This window comes from Palaemon carinicauda, chromosome 17 (assembly GCF_036898095.1).
Source record: "Palaemon carinicauda isolate YSFRI2023 chromosome 17, ASM3689809v2, whole genome shotgun sequence".
Lineage (NCBI taxonomy): Eukaryota > Metazoa > Arthropoda > Malacostraca > Decapoda > Palaemonidae > Palaemon > Palaemon carinicauda.
In genome coordinates this window covers 42727685-42745940 of record NC_090741.1, presented here as the reverse complement: position 1 = coordinate 42745940, position 18256 = coordinate 42727685, and the positions used below count along the sequence as shown (strand labels likewise).

Below are 18256 nucleotides of genomic sequence, written 5' to 3'. Positions count from 1 at the left end.
CCTCACCTTCATCCCCGGTGCCGCCAGCGCTAGCAGACTTCTTATCTGCCTCACCAACATCCATGGAGAACATGACAATTTTCGGGGTCATCGTCGACATCTTGTTTGAGAAACAGTACGTATAGACTCCATCCATGCTTGCTGGGAAGGTGTAACGACCGTTGCTCTCCCGCTCTCCTTCATGGATGGTGTTGCCATCTGGGCTGAGAATCTTGATATCTATGTCAAGGAATCCACCTTCAGCTACTTCAAAAGCCAATCCTGAAATTGAAATTTCCACATTAAGCAAGTTTATACATACATACATATACCAAAGGCACTTCCCCCAATTTTGGGGGGTAGCCGACATCAACAAATGAAACAAAACAAAAAAGGGGACCTCTACTCTCTACGTTCCTCCAGCCTAACCAGGGACTCAACCGAGTTCAGCTAGTACTGCTAGGGTGCCACAGCCCACCCTCCCACATTATCCACCACAGATGAAGCTTCATAATGCTGAATCCCCTACTGCTGCTACCTACGCGGTCATCTAAGGCATCGGAGGAAGCAGCAGGGCCTATCGGTAGCAAGTTTATACAGCACTGTATAAGGGATATGGAGACAGTACGGTATCTATATTCTCAAATAGTGCATCTCAATGTTTAACTCTTATTACACTCTCTTTATACATTTTAGATATAAAACAACTAGATTTGCAAGAGCATATTTAAAAAAAAAAAAAAGCATATGTTTCTTTGAACAGAAATTACAGTATCCAAATCTTTCTAAAATGACTTTGCATACCCTTTAACATTATTTATAAGTAACAAGTGGTTACTGGCAATAGAAAAGTGTGTGGTTGAAATTATCTTTTACTAATTCAATAGCACGAGTTATTTCAACTTCTATCAAAACAAAGTTTTAAGGCCACTAGAATCTTAATCTTATTTTAGATTACTTAACCGTGTTACATAAAACAATTTCCAATGGCTCTCAAAAGGCTTCTGTAATACTCGTTCATTTTATTGTTAAGCTCAGGGAACCACTGTGCTCCTCTATGGCTGATGCATGTTATCACCCTATGGTTACTTCTTTATCAAGTCTCTTATTGGATCAAAAGAGGATTGATAAGTTATCACAGGTGAGCATTAGAAAGAAAAGCCAGACTTTTCTGCTCCACCTCCAAGGTAGCTCTTTCAGTACAGTGATAGGCCATTGGGATTCCAGTCTAACCGAAGGCCTGGCAAAATTGCCAAAAGGGCTCATCGATCATATAGGAAAACTCAATAGTGTTTTCAAGAGGACCCCTGGAAGGGGGAAAGGATTTGAAAACTTTATAAGGTTTATGCAAAACTTCAAAAATTACTCTATCCTCCAACCCTGTCAAAGGAACAGTTCAGCCAAAGCCCATATTTAGAGACTGCACAGCTCATTCAGAATCAAGTAATTGAGGAAGTCTAAAGCCCTCACCAGGGTAAAGGTTAATCCAAGTAGCCAAGGCAACGAGTGGCTGAAGGCCAGATCTAGAGGTCTATTCTATGCAGGTATACAGTTCTCACCCCAGTTTTTCTACGACAATTACTTCAAAATACTGGGGGTAGAGAGATAGGGGATAGATTGCTTTCTATGGATTTGAGAGATGTATAATTTCAAGTTCCAATTCATTCGGAATCAAAGAAACTACTACAGATTATGGACGGCTTAAGAATATATACATTAAAGTGTGTGTTTTTTGCTCAGGACCGCTTGTTAAGTATTTGCAAGAGTGCTGTCTCAAAATTTAACTGACCTCGAGTAGGGAACTATATAAACATCATGGGAGGTTTATTTACTATAAATACTGTACAGTAATGATTAAATTTGGTTATCCCTCAAAATCATAAACAGTAATTTGTATTTTGCCCAACTATACAAACCTGAGACCTTTAATATGAGTATGAATTCAGCGAAATGGTTCACACTTGGAAGGCAGAGCAATCTCCACTTTGACCTTTGGCCTACAGTAGGTGCTTATGGGGTGGTTGAGCCAGGCCATGAAACTTAAAGTCTCAGGTTTAAAATTAGAAAAAATACAACTTACTCAAAAATCGTGATTTTTTTTCTTACACATAAAACAAACCATCAATCTTTAATTAAATTATCCTAAGGAGGGAGGGAGTCCTTATGACCAAAACTGGCTTCGTAAACTGCCCCAGGAATGTCAATGACCTTTGGTCCTAAGGAGGAACGAAAGACATGACCCTTGTCAACACCCTAACTTCCTGTGCATAGGGATGCAACAGGAGTCAGATTAGGCCATTACCAGAAATGGTTAGTTTATGAAGAATCTAAACCTTACAGAATATGTTGTCTGGTGTACACATTATAAGATAAATGTGTACATAACAGTTCTATAGTCTGCCTTGCTTGGAGGATGGGGGAAATACTTCATTACAATTCAAAATTGCGAAGAAAGATCCCTCAGTTGCATAGCTTAACTGCCTCCAACATCCGGTCCAGCAACATAACGGTACAACTGCTGTACCCCAAGAGATGGAAAGAAGTAAGTAAGAATTGCCAGTAATTTTAACCTTTCACTCTAGACTTGCACTATCTAAGGAAGGGAACTGGGTTTGCTATGCCACCTGTTGAATAACTAACACCTATTCCAAGGAAAGGTATCCAAAAACCAGTGGTTATATTCCCGGAGATAGTGGGCAGTGAAGGGTGTCTGGCGTTCCAGACTCTGGCCTTCATGACCTGCACCAAGGTCAGATTCTTCGTGAAGGCCAAGGATGAGTAGATACACCTGACTTCGTGTGCCCTCCACACTGGGGTTCAACCTCTTTGATCATCATTCAGTGGGTAGGATGGTTTTCCCAAGGGCATGAGGAGATCAGTCTCTTAACCTTCCCAGATATTAGGAAAAGTTTGGTGGTCAGGTCTGAAAGGCAGAGTTCTTTGAGTTAGCTTCTTAACCGCCGCCCTCACAGGGAAAAGCAGCATATCATCTCTATTACTAGTTGCTTCCTTTAAGGAAGTAGATGGAGAAGGTCTTGAACCTAAGATCCTGAATTTCTGATTCTCCCCACAAACTGCGGGGTAAACGGGAGCGACTATCTTCCATCCCTCGGTAGGACCATCGGCATATGAAATGCCGGTTAACTCTACAGCTCTCTTTGTCAAGGAGAGAGCAACCAGGAACACAGTCTTCACCGTCAAACTGTGATCTGACACCCCCTCGAGAGGTTTGTATGGGGCTCTACAGAGGTCTAAGGTCCTTTGTGATGTTCTATTCAAGAAGTTGAAGTTCCTTTGGAAAACAAGTCTGTCTGAAGCTCCTTGAAGTAAGGACAGTTCCCACAACATGGAAATGTGTAAGGCCTTAGGAAAGATTAGGAAATCAGCAATTGCTTGCAGATAAGCTCCACCCAGAGAAGATCCCGTCTATAACATTAAATGCAAAAGATGGCCCCACTTCTGATAGACTGCTGCAGAGGATCTGCAGATATCCAGACATCTCTTTGCAGTGCCTTACAAAAACCTTATGTTCAAAGGGGATGCTTAGGAGAGGGATACCTCCAGAGTTGTGGAATCCTCGCAAGTGGTACCCCCAACAAAGAGCATCAAAAAAATTGGAGAGCCATTTAGCTTAAGGCCCCTTTGGAACCATCAGGGCCAAGCCAACGTCAGGGTCTACAACACTGTGTTGATGACCCAATGAAACCAAAAGAACGGCAGAAAAGCGTAAGCATTAAGGATGCCCATGAGATGTTGGACAGAACACTGGAAGTTTCATGTTCAGGTGTGTTGTAAACAAGTCGATCATTGGGAACCCCAAAGAACAGGAAGCTTTCTGCTAAAGCTGGTAGAAAGGACCACTTGCCCCCTAATACCTGTCCCAGGTGGTTGAGCGTGTTGGCTAATACATTCCTTTGTACAGTATCATGCTGGCAGCCTCAGTGTGCTCTTGAATGCCTAAGGGTGTGTCTGCCTTGCTAGCTCGCAAAGGTTCTGTAAAAACAGTCCCTCCTTGCTTGTCAATGGAGGCCACTACGGTCGTGTTCTCTCACACTAATACTATCGAGTGCTCTATCAAACTGTTGGAAAGCACTCCATGCTAGAAGTACAGCTCACATTTCCAGCAGGTTTAATTGCAGACCACCAATTCTTTGGACCACAGTCCTGAGGTACGTGTTCCCATCTCTCCTTTGAGTATCCATGAACAGCAGCATCTTCGGAGGAGGGGAATCAAGAAAGACTCGCCTGATGAAGTTTCCGTCAACCAACCACACCTTTGGACCCTCACCCACTGCTGTATTCACCAGAACCCAGGAGTGGGGAGGGTCTGTGATGGCTAAACAGTGATGCTCCACACTCCCCTGAAGATATGGTCACTGACATGCCAGTAAACGTTGAACTGTAGGTTGGCCACGGCCCAAGCGACCCATTGAGATACTTCTGCTAGAGTTATTGGGTCCTTTGACTGGCCAGAGTGTACAAGGGATCCTTCTCTCTGTTTACGGCTCATTTTCCCTTTGCCTACACATACACCGAATAGTGTAACCCATTCTTTACATATTCTCCTCTATCCTCATCCACCTGACAACTCATGAAATTACCAACCAATTCACCTTCACTCAAGGGGTTAGCTACTGCACTGTAATTGTTTAGTGGGTACCTTCCTCTTGGTAAGGGTAGAAAACTCTTTAGCATTGGTAAGCAGCTCTTCTAGGAGAAGGACTCCAGAATCAAACCATTTTTCTCTAGTCTTGGGTAGCCTCTATACCATCGTCTTCTACAGCCTTGGGTTAGAGTTCTCTTGTTTGAGGATACACAGGCACACTATTTTATATTATTTCTCTACCTCTTGTTTTTCAAAGTTCTTATAGTGTATATATGAAAGATTTATTTTACTGCTGTTGCCATTCTTAAAATATTTTTTTAATTCTTAATTACTTCTTTTGTAATTTATTTATCTCCTTATATCCTTTCCTCACTGAGCTATTTTCCCTGTTTGAGCCCTTGAGCTTATATAATCCTGCTTATCTGATTAGGGTTGTAGCTTAGTAAGTAATAACAATAAAAAGGTTGTGCAAATTCCCAGTCTGTTGATACGATTCGGAAAGACTACCGCTGCTGTTTTATCTATCAAGATAGCCAGGTATTCCGTCTTTCTTTTGGGTTTAAGACAAGGCTTCTTCCAATTGACAACGATTCCCACCAGCCTGTCAGTAAATCAATATCAATTTCCAGTCAGAAATGGGTAGAATGTAGTTTGTTGGAACAGATGATATCTTTCTTAGTATTTGTCAAATTGTTTTACTTTATGGGGAAAATGTTCTTTATTATGATCTGATATACCATAATATGAAGTTATTTCATTAATTTACACATGATTTACCTTTACCAAGGCAATATTTTCTACGTTCAGCCCGGTCCGCACTCAAGTCACAGGTAGATCCTGCTTAGTTTCAAAATTTCCTGATACATAGAGCCAGTGTCGTCCCAGGTTATGAAGCGTTCGTTTTTACTATTAATGCTGTCCCATCCATATACATTCTTACCTCTCGGTCAAGTTTGTAGTTGGTTGGGACACGTCCTGTACAGTTGCATTTAATACTGCTGTAATAATTATCATGAAATGCTAGGTAGGGTAAAGGTCATTATAATGCATTGGTCGCTGAATATACGGCCAAGTTACTCTATTGTAAAATTTCCCCCAAGCATTGCTTCTTGCCTGACTAAAATAGCACCAGTTGGGCGGCACTTCGTTCGCCTATCAGCTGGTGGCGCAAGCTTGAAAATCTAGTGATGTTCGGACTTATGTTTTCACTACTCACAACAATCTACATTCTTACCCTCTTGTTAAGATTGTACTTCATTGGGATACGTCCTGGAATTATGGCGAACGCTAAATATGATATTTTAATTATAAAATAAATTTTTGAATATACTTACCCGGTGAATATATAATAGCTGCAACTCTGCGGCTCGACAGACAACATACTCAAAAAACTCGCGAGCGATCGCTATGCAGGTTGCGGGTGTGCCCACCAGCGCCAACTGTCGGCCAGATACCACTCTTGAATGTAAACAAAACCTTCAATTCTTCTCGTCCCGCTGCGTCTCTATTGGGGAGGAAGGGAGGGTCATTTAATTTATATATTCACCGGGTAAGTATATTCAAAAATTTATTTTATAATTAAAATATCATTTTTAAATATTAAACTTAGCCGGTGAATATATAATAGCTGATTCACACCCAAGGAGGTGGGTAGAGACCAGAGTTAATATGTTTACAGCGTATAAGCTAAGAGTTTTTTCATTTTGACAGTTATCAATATAACAAAACCAAAATAAATAGGTACCTGGTAAGGAAGTTGACTTAGACGATTACTCTGCCTTGTAAGTCTGTCTTCCTCACGGAGCCCAGCGATCCTCTTAGGATGCTGACAGACTCCCAGGAGCTGAAGTATCAAGGGCTGCAACCCATACAACAGGACCTCATCAAACCCCTAATCTGGGCGCTCTCAAGAAATGACTTTGACCACCCGCCAAATCAACCAGGGTGCGAAAGGCTTCTTAGCCTTCCGTACAACCCAAAAAACAATATTAAAAAACATTTCAAGAGACAGATTAAAAGGATATGGAATTAGGGAAGTGTAGTGGTTGAGCCCTCACCCACTACTGCACTCGCTGCTACGAATGGACCCAGTGTGTAGCAGTCCTCGTAAAGAGTCTGGACATCTTTCAAGTAAAATGACGCGAACACTGACTTGCTTCTCCAAAAGGTCGCGTCCATGATACTTTGCAGAGATCTATTTTGCTTAAAGGCCACGGAAGTTGCTATAGCTCTAATTTCGTGCGTCTTAACCTTAAGCAAAGATCGGTCTTCCTCACTCAAGTGTGAATGAGCTTCTCGTATTAACAATCTGATAAAATATGACAAAGCATTCTTTGACATAGGTAAGGATGGTTTCTTAACCGAACACCATAACGCTTCAGATTTACCTCTTAAAGGCTTAGTACGAGCTAAATAGAACTTAAGAGCTCTAACGGGGCATAATACTCTCTCTAACTCGTTGCCTACGATCTTTGATAAGCTAGGAATATCAAAAGATTTAGGCCAAGGACGAGAAGGCAGTTCATTCTTGGCTAGGAGACCAAGTTGAAGAGAACAAGAGGCTTTTTCTGTCGAAAAACCGATGTTCTTGCTGAAGGCATGAAGCTCACTGACTCTTTTAGCTGAGGCCAAGCACACCAGGAAAAGAGTCTTAAGAGTGAGATCCTTCAGGGAGGCTGAATGTAAAGGCTCGAACCTGTCTGACATGAGGAATCTTAGGACCACGTCTAAATTCCATCCAGGTGTAGCCAAACCACGTTCCTTAGAGGTCTCAAAAGACTTAAGGAGATCTTGTAGATCTTTATTGTTGGAAAGATCTAAGCCTCTATGCCTGAAGACCGAAGCCAACATGCTCCTGTAGCCCTTGATCGTGGGAGCTGAAAGGGAGCGAACTCTTCTCAGGTATAAGAGAAAGTCCGCGATTTGGGCTACAGAGGTACTGGACGAGGATACAGATACTGACTTGCACCAGTCTCGGAAGATTTCCCACTTCGATTGGTAAACTCTAATGGTAGAAGCTCTCCTCGCTCTTGCAATCGCACTGGCTGCCTCCTTCGAAAAGCCTCTAGCTCTCGAGAGTCTTTCGATAGTCTGAAGGCAGTCAGACGAAGAGCGTGGAGGCTTTGGTGTACCTTCTTTACGTGTGGCTGACGTAATAGGTCTACTCTTAGAGGAAGACTTCTTGGAAAGTCTACCAGCCATCGAAGTACCTCGGTGAACCATTCTCTCGCGGGCCAGAGGGGAGCAACTAACGTCAACCTTGTCCCTTCGTGAGAGGCGAACTTCTGCAGTACCTTGTTGACAATCTTGAATGGTGGGAATGCGTATAGGTCTAGGTGAGACCAGTCTAGGAGAAAAGCATCTATATGTATTGCTGCTGGGTCTGGGACTGGAGAGCAATAGATTGGAAGCCTCTTGGTCATCGAGGTTGCAAAGAGGTCTATGGTGGGTTGACCCCAAGTCGCCCAAAGCCTCTTGCACACATCCTTGTGGAGGGTCCATTCGGTTGGAATTACCTGACCTTTCCGACTGAGACAATCTGCTAGAACGTTCAAGTCGCCCTGGATAAACCTCGTCACTAGGGAGATGCCTCGATCTCTTGACCAGATGAGCAGGTCCCTTGCGATCTCGTACAGTGTCAGAGAGTGGGTACCTCCTTGTTTGGAAATGTACGCCAAGGCTGTGGTGTTGTCCGAGTTGACCTCCACCACTTTGTCTAGAAGGAGACTCTCGAAGCTTAACAAGGCCAGGTGAACTGCCAAAAGCTCCTTGCCGTTGATATGCATGCTCCTCTGACTTGAGGTCCACAGACCTGAGCATTCCCGACCGTCCAGTGTCGCACCCCAACCCAAATCCGATGCGTCTGAGAAGAGAACGTGGTTTGGTTTCTGAACTGCTAGGGGAAGTCCCTCTCGTAGACTGATATTGTCTTTCCACCAATTCAGGCAAGTCTTTACTGTTTCGGAAATCGGGATCGAGAATGCCTCTAGCGTCTTGTCCTTTTTCCAGTGAAAAGCTAGATGGAATTGTAGAGGTCGGAGGTGTAGCCTTCCTAGCGAGACAAACTGCTCCAGGGATGATAGAGTTCCTATCAGACTCATCCAATTCCTGACTGAGCAACGTTCTCTCTTCAACATCTTTTGGATTACGAGCAGGGCTTGATCTATTCTGGGGGCCGACGGAAAAGCCCGAAAAACTGGACTGCGAATCTCCATCCCTAAATACAGAATAGTTTGGGATGGGATCAGCTGGGACTTTTCCAAGTTGACCAGAAGTCCCAATTCCTTGGTCAGATCTAAAGTCCAATTGAGATCCTTCAGACAGCGATGACTGGACGAGGCTCTGAGAAGCCAGTCGTCCAAATAAAGGGAGGCTCGGATACCCGATAAATGAAGGAATTTTGCCACATTCCTCATAAGCCTCGTAAACACGAGAGGAGCAGGACTTAGGCCAAAGCACAGGGCCCGAAACTGGTACACCACATTGTCGAACACAAATCTCAGAAAAGGTTGGGAATCTGAGTGAATGGGGATGTGGAAGTAAGCGTCTCTTAGGTCGAGAGAGACCATCCAGTCTCCCTTTCTGACCGCTGCTAAAACTGACTTCGTGGTCTCCATGGTGAATTTTGTCTTTGTGACAAAGACATTCAGAGCACTGACGTCTAGCACCGGTCTCCAACCTCCTGTCTTCTTCAGTACTAGGAAGAGACGGTTGTAAAACCCCGGTGATTGAAGGTCCGAGACTTTGACCACCGCTCCCTTCTCTAGCAAAAGAGACACTTCTAGTTTCAGGGCTTGTCTTTTTGCTTCCTCTCGGTACCTGGGAGAGAGATCGATGGGGGACGTCGCTAGAGGAGGTTTGCGTACAAATGGGATTTTGTACCCCTCTCTGAGCAACCTAACAGACTGTTGATCTGCGCCTCTCTTCTCCCAGGCTTGCCAGAAGTTCTTGAGTCTGGCACCTACTGCTGTCTGAAGCTGCGGGCAGTCAGACTCTGCCTCGCGAGGACTTGGCTCCTTTCCTCTTTCCTCTCTTCCCTTCGGCACGAGTACTTCCCCTGCTGGGGGCTCTGCCACGAAAGGGCGGAATAAACCTGGACGCTGGAGTGTCTATCCTAGGTCTAGCAGACAAGGCAGACGAAGGGGTCCCTTTGCGAGCCAAGGACGCAACCAAGTCATGGGTGTCCTTCTGCACAAGGGACAACGATATTTCTTTAACTAAAAGTTCAGGAAATAAGAACTTAGATAAAGGGGCAAAGAGTAGCTCAGATCGTTGACAGGGCGTCACTCCTGCTGACAGAAAAGAGCACAGAGACTCTCGTTTCTTTAGGACTCCTGACGTAAACGAGGCGGAGAGTTCGTTGGATCCATCGCGGATGGCCTTATCCATGCAGGACATAATGAGTAAGGAAACATCTCTATCGGCTGATGAGATTTTCCTACTCAGGGCTCCCAAACACCAGTCAAGGAAGTTAAAAACTTCAAAAGCCCTTAAGTAGATGGTCCAGGTCTGAGGATGACCAACTAATCTTCGAGCGTCTCATGGCTAGGCGGCGGGGAGAGTCTACAAGACTTGAGAAGTCGCCCTGGGCAGAGGCAGGAACTCCCAAGCCGAGAACTTCTCCTGTGGCATACCAGACGCTCGATCTAGACGAGAGTTTAGTTGGGGGGAAGGCAAAGGAAGTCTTCCCTAAACACCTCTTGGTTTCTAACCAATCGCCTAACAGCCGTAAAGCTCTCTTGGATGAGCGAGAGAGAACGAGTTTTGTAAAGGCTGGCATGGCAGCAGGAACGCCTAAAACAAACTCAGACGGCGGCGAACGAGGAGCCACAGAGACAATGTGTTCAGGGAACAACTCTTTAAAAATGAGCATGACTTTCTTAAAGTCCATAGATGGCGGAACTGCTCTAGGCTCATCAATATCTGAAGGATGATCCTCAGGCTGAGGGTCAGCAACGTCCTCATCCGAAAGTTCCTCATCTGATAACTGATGAGAAACAAGCAAAGGGGTAGGCAATGCTTGACAAGCTGCGTCCGCCCGCACTGGTGCATAAGTGACGGAGCAGGACGCAGCGTCCTGAAACTGCTGAACAGTCTGGGAACTGTCAACAACAACAACAGGTGCGTGAGGACGCACAGCGTCCACCCGAGACTGCTTAGACCGCCTGGGTTGTGCAGTCAAAACAACACTAGGTTGCGGAGGTTGACACACCGCGTCAAAACAAGTCAACTCTGATGGTTGGCGAACGTCCTGAACGTCACCAGGCGCATCAGTGAGTTCCTTAACGTCCACATTAGGTTGAAAGTCCACACAAGACCGCATCGGGTGTGGTACAACCCCAACTGGTTGACATGAACTGGCAACACCAACGTCAACAGGACGCACAACAGAACGCTTGGGTGGCTGACGGCCAGGATCTCCATGAGATAAACGGCTAGGTTCAACGGAAACCTTCTCTGCGTTGTAATCTTCCATAAGGGACGCAAGCTTAGACTGCATGTCCTGCAGTATAACCCATTTAGGGTCTACGGTAACGGGTGCGGTAACAGCCGGGGTTAGCGTCTGAGACGGCACAACTTTGCCTTGCTTAGGCGGCGAGCAGTCATCCGATGACAGCAACGGGTCCGAACTGTCCCAATGACTACATCCGGGACGTTGGACCTGTCCTGAAGGGACCGACTTGCGTTTCAAAGGCCTAGAAACCTTGCTCCATGGTTTCTTGCGTGAAACGCCTTCGGAAGACGAGGTAAAAATGGGCTCTCTCGTCTTATGGTAGGGGCGATCTTGACGAGATACGCCCGATACCATAGAGGGAACGTCTGTTCGCTGATCAAGGCCTCTCGAACCCATAAGTCGTACGACATTGCTTCTCCCATGGGCTTGGGAGCTTGCAAGAGGTCCCGGACTAGGTGAACGACAGGCACGAACAGACGAACCCTCGGTCGCAACACTGTTCACAACACTTTGCGCAATAATCACTTTCCCACTTTCCGCCGTGGCACTGTGGCACTTAAGCTCCTTCACGTCAGCCATGAGTTGATTACGGTCACTTGCTAACGCTTCAACCCTCTCCCCCAAGGCATGGATAGCACGTAACATGTCTTGCATCGACGGTTCCTGAGTGCTAGAAGGGGGGTTAGGAACAACCACTACAGGGGAAGGATTAGGTTCAGGGGCATGTGGAGAGGAAAAATCTACGGACCTAGAAGAACTTCTCCTTACCCTATCTCTCTCTAGTCTGCGTGTATACTTATCATATTCGATAAAATCGAATTCCGAAAGGCCCACGCATTCCTCACACCGATCTCCCAATTGACAGGTTTTACCCCGACAATTGGAACAAACAGTATGAGGGTCGAGAGAAGCCTTTGGAAGACGCCTATTACAGTCCCTAGCATTACACTTTCGAAACCTAGGTACTTGAGAAGGGTCAGCCATTTTGAATTAGTCAAAGAAAATTCCAAAAACTATCCAAGTCATCAACAAATAATCCGATTCAATAAAGAGTTCAAGAGTTTATGTTGAGGAAAAACACCTGTACTGCGAAAGCTCAAACCAAAATAAAGTACCAAATATGATGGGAAAACTCCAGGTTCTACAGCGAGTATAAGTACGTCTTGTCGTCAACGTCGACAGAGAAGAATTGAAGGTTTTGTTTACATTCAAGAGTGGTATCTGGCCGACAGTTGGCGCTGGTGGGCACACCCGCAACCTGCATAGCGATCGCTCGCGAGTTTTTTGAGTATGTTGTCTGTCGAGCCGCAGAGTTGCAGCTATTATATATTCACCGGCTAAGTTTAATATTTAAAATGTTATACAGTATATACAACCAAAGGTTAGGGTAGGCAACATCTACTTAAAATGTTTAGGAGGATTAAGCCAGTGTCAATCAGCCCACCTGAAATAACCTTTCTTTTCCGTACACTTGTAAACCTGCTTCTGTTGGCCGCAAGATTTAAAATCCCCCCCTCCCTCCCATGACTGACCAGAGCGAGGTAGGCCTTTCCAACGCTAACCTCTGTGAGGGACAGACACATGTCCTACAGTTTTTTTTTAGCAATGTGGTTGAATTTATTACTCATATCGATCAGCTTGATGCTCTGAGAACAATCGTGTATAATTGGAGGTGCAGGAACAGCAATTGTTGTAAAATATTCACATAAAGGTAATCCCGAGTAATAATTCTATAATAGTGTGGCAAAGATATAATTTAGATTGCTGCCCATCACTTTTACAGGGTAGGAGAGAGATTTGTTTGTGATTCACTTTATTATAAAATAAACATTTATTTTTTTATTTCATTTTAGTTTGTGACCTGGGAAAGGGATCCTGGGGCTTGCCCCTTGGCTACAGGTGGTGACCTAGGAACTATTATCTTAGGTTAGGTGGGTTTGTGAGGTTCTGTGGCCTTTTTACAAATCTGGCTATGGGTTGTGACCCCTTTGTCAGGGTGGGAGGGGGCTTGGCCACGACTAGGGGTTGTGACCTGGGAACTACTAGGTTAGGTTAGGTGATTTTGTTAGATTCTATGGCCTTTTACAAATCTGGCTATGGGCTGTGACCTGGGAAGGAGGTCGGGGGGGGGGGGGGGGGGGGGGGGGATTGGCCCCGACTAGGGGGTTGCTACCTGGGAACTAGTAGGTTAGGTTAGGTGGGTTTGTTAGGTTCTGTGGCCTTTTAAAAATCTCAAAAGTGCTAAATCTTCACATTTTGTCCTGTTTAAGCACACCCAAAGCCCCAGGTTCCCACCTGTGTGTGTCAAGTGTTCCTAGTATGTAGAACATTGGAATAAACAAGAGAAATTTCAGTTATTTGATATCGCATGCAAGGCCAAGCACAAAACTAGGGTTTTCTCAGTGTTCCAACACGTTTCTTGTTGGCTATTCTCGCACGTCTCCAACATTCATGCGCCGAATGGTCCTCGGATACAGAATGTTAGGACACGCATTGACAAAACTAGTGAACTCATTAATACTTCATTAGGTTATAATTCCAGTGAAAAAAAAAGTTCTCCACTATTTTCTGGCGATCCCAACCCTGTCCCAACAAACAAAAAAGGCTCCTGTAAAGGTTTTCAAGAAAAACGTCAGTGATATTTTGATAAGAGTCCCACTGAGCGGCATTACCAATTGCCAGTACATAGGAGCTTGATGTTTTTCTTTTTTCCCGATCAAAGCGAGTGCACGGGCGGAGCAAAACCATTAAAATTCAGTAATATTTAATTAAAGTCAAATGGTTTTTCCTCTGCCGTGTACTCGCTTCGCTCAAAAAAAAAAAAAAAAAAACCTGTTCATATGTACTGGCAAGCAGTACTGAAGGTGGGTGGGACTCTACCGAAGTATTACCAAAACGCCTTATGAACGACTAGAAAATGAAGAAAATTCCCATTTTCTATACACGCGGGAGGAACTGGCCACTTATATACAAAGGCTTGTTCATACACCTTAGGACATACATGATTGCTGGTCAACTACCTAGTCTAGACTACCATTAGTTTACCAGCCAAACTGAGCCAATGTCTTACCGTTGGCCCCCATACTGTTCAAGATTAGCCTAGCCTATTCTACCGGTTGGACAAAAAGTGCTTAAATTTATAAAAATAATAACTCGTCAGGTACAATCATCTATTAAATCATTATGATTTTCAAAACTAAAGTGTTTAATTAAAGCAAACACCAGACCGACACCGAAATAATAACGCCAACACAATCTCGGTCCGAAAAATGACAAGGCAAAAACACCATGTTCAAATGAACTATTTCTCACCGAGTTTAGTCCCCGTTGTGGCTTTTTCGAAGAAGCATTCCTCTGCATGGGCATCGACGGTGACAAAATACCCATGGATGCAGTTGAAGCACGAAAGAAGGGCAAAAACCGAGAAGAAAGTATAAGCCGCCATGGTATGTTTACGTCTACCGTTCACGACACAAGTGAGAGTTGGAGAATGGAATTGTGGAACTTGTCTCTACAGCTTCATTACATTTCTCTCTATTTTGAAGAATTTTTTTTATCTTTATGCAGCTTTTATTAGTGAAAAATATAATTTTTAAAAATTTAAAATTAAATCTGTTACTTTTTTTACAACAATTTTTACGTATTTTTCCAAAATACATATGTTGAAATGACATTTGAGTAATTGCACTCTTCAAACTGCTTTTGACACGTCGTCTGCATTTCATAGAGATTTCATACATATAGATATCAATCGATTGCTAACAAAATAGTTTTCACACTTGAAATATTATTAAATATAAGAAATATGTGTATTGCCGATACGTACACACAAATTATATATATATATATATATATATATATATATATATATATATATATATATATACATATATAAATATATACATATATATATGTATATATATATATATATATATATATATATATATATATATATATATTTATATATATATATATATATATATATATATATATATATATATATATATATATATATATATATATATATACAATAACGTGCAATTGAAAAGTCGCAAAACATACACATATATATATATATATATATATATATATATATATATATATATATATATATATATATATATATATATATATATATGTTTTGCGACTTTTCAATTGTACGTTATTGTATATATATATATATATATATATATATATATATATATATATATATATATATATATATATATATATATATATACATATAATGTACAATTGAAAAGTTGCAATGCCAAAGACCCTAATATCGAATAGGTTATATTGCTGCCATGTCTACATGTCCTAAAAGCCGAGCATACTGTACACTGTACAAATGGATGCTCTTCACTCAAAGTAAGACCATTAAGAAATAGGTAATGGATTAGATTGTTTTATAGATTTTAGGGTTAAAATTATGCCATATGAAGGATCCGGCACTGGGTGCTAATGAATTTGAAAGTTGACTTGCTACTACAGAAATAATGAAAAAAATACAAATATATATATATATATATATATATATATATATATATATATATATATATATATATATATATATATATATATATATATATATATATATATATATATATATATATATATATATATTCATAACACCAATACAGGATTTTTTTTCAAGTTATCAAATTGTGTCCTTTAGGATTACAGGAAAATTCCAAATTCTATAAATGATATATAGATAAATCAATATTTCTTTGTTCTATTAGAAAGACTGTACCATCTTTTATTTCTTTGAATAACTTTTTATGGATTTGCATATATTTTCTCTATTGAATTACTTCATTTTATTCACATTTTCTTATACTCTTTAGTTTACTCTAATGGACATTTTTTTCCATGGAAGTTCCATGAAAGATGTACATTATCAGTTAATGCCCCATGAATATTTTGAAATTACTTTAATTCAATATACTCCAGCACACCCTTCTAATAATAAACAAAAACATGTGTGTTTTAAAACTTTATTTATCAAGGTATGTTCTTATTAAAACTAATTACATTATTCATGAACTAGATATTGCCACATTACATAAAATAAACTCAAACAAAGATAAAAAAAAACTTATATAGAAATGACATGAATATATATATATATATACATATATATATATATATATATATATATATATATATACATATATATATATATATATGTGTGTGTGTGTGTGTGTGTGTGTGTGTGCGTAAAAATCACAGGAAAACATGATGCTCAGATGCAAAAGAACCACAGGGAAAATTGAATATAGGATTAAGTTATGACTAGTTTCGTGATACTTCTCAAAAACGAAATTAGTCAGGACTTAATCCTACATTTCATATTTTCATTTTCCCTGTGGTTCTTTTGCATACACACACAGATATATATATATATATATATATATATATATATATATATATATATATATATATATGTGTGTGTGTGTGTGTGTGTGTATATATCTATATATATATATATATATATATATATATATATATATATATATATATATATATATATATACATATATATATATATATATATATATATATATGTGTGTGTGTGTGTGTGTGTGTATTTTTCTCTCAGGTGTGGCATAATATGGTGTTACATTCATGGTTTCAGCGATTAGTTATATGGCCCACGTCCCTGACCATGGCCGTTACCAACTACATTAAAATAATTCAATTGTTACATTATTTAGTGCTTAGGTTAAAATAGTTACAATAGGATTACAATGGAGGAAAACCTAAGCCGTGTCATTTTTGTTGAGTAAAAATTCACGTTATTGACCTGACCTGACCTGTTTTACGGGCCAAGGAAATAATTAGGTACAAGATTTGATATCTAAAATTAAAAATTACTTTAATTTTTCTGTAATTTATGAATTCTCTCAACATTCAAATCACTTGACAGTATATATTCATTAAACCAATGTAGGCTATGTTTCTTCTACGGTATAGAGTCCGAGGCTGGTAAGATGGCCAAAACAAGCCCAGTTTAAAAGGTCCCATGTGCAAGTGTGTGGTAACGGACTTGATTCCCTAAGTATGACAGACCACCCTATTGAAAATATGCAGGCTGAAAGATTGAAGAAATGGAGGAGGTAGAAAGTTCATCAGATAATGTTATGAAAGAGTGATCAGACCGGTTAATGTATGAATGCGAGTGAGAGATGAAAAGGGCCTGCTAAGGACCTGTCCATTCATTGTTCACAGTTATCTATTATAAAGGCTATAAAAATATGAACTAATACTTCATTTAATTTCCTAATATGTTAAAAAAAACCATAGGACATCCATAGATTTACTCCAAGTGTTCCTGTACAGCCTTGTGCTTCAATGCGATTAACATTGGATAAACAAGAAATATATTAAAACAAAAAAAGGTAATGGATGCTGTGCTTGACAACACATTCTTTAAGATCAAAAGCTTGAATTTTGTCCCTCAGAAATTGGTCAAAACAGATGCAGACTTGCATCTGGTTTTCCAAAGACAATTTATGGTTTGCAACTTGACTTGAATATTTAGATTTGAAAACTTAGATAACATGGTAATAAAACAGCCGTAACAGACAGCAATGAGGAAATAACCAGCAGAAACTACCGTTAACAGAAGCAGCAAGCATTGAACATTCAGACAGCAAAATCTGCTGCAACCAAAATAAAAGTACTACCAGACTGCCAAAAGAATCTGTCAATGGAAAATAAAAAACAAACAAAGACATGAAAAACCTCTGAAAATTGTAAATGGAGAATGATTATCCTACTATTGAATAACATATCCTTCAATGTACATTGATTGTGACGCAGTTCCGTTAGGCCCTGATGCTTCCTCCGGTCGCCTTTGATGACCACGGAGGTAGCAGCAGTGGGGGATTCAGCGTTATTAAGCTTCATCTGTGGTGGATAACAGGGGAGAGTGGGCTGTGGCACCCTAGCAGTACCAGCCGAACTCGATTGTGTCCCTCGTCAGGCTGGGAGAAGCATAGAGAGGAAAGGTCCCCCTTTTTTCTCTTCATCTGTTTGATATCGACTAACCCCCAAAATTGGGGGAAGTGCCTTGGTATACGTATGTGATATAAAATAATATGTAAGTTTTCTGGTTTCTGAATAAATTATCATCCCTTGCAAACGGCATAAAGATTCCCTTAGCTTTGTTTCAGAGTCGTGAGTTTAATCCCCTTGCAGTATCAAGAAAA

The 18256-nt window shown here is 41.2% G+C and overlaps 1 protein-coding gene across 1 annotated transcript in view; it reads right to left on the bottom strand.

Annotated features, from left to right (window-relative positions):
- Positions 1-14539, bottom strand: part of CHOp24 (transmembrane p24 trafficking protein CHOp24) — a 40923-nt gene extending 26384 nt beyond the window's left edge. Inside the window, exons 1-2 of the mRNA XM_068390928.1 lie at positions 14352-14539; positions 7-261 (exon numbers count right to left, since the gene is read on the bottom strand). Of these exons, the coding sequence (XP_068247029.1) occupies positions 7-261; positions 14352-14484 (388 nt within the window). The 5' untranslated portion in view covers positions 14485-14539. The remainder of the gene's footprint in view (positions 1-6; positions 262-14351) is intronic.
- Positions 14540-18256: the final 3717 nt, after the last annotated feature.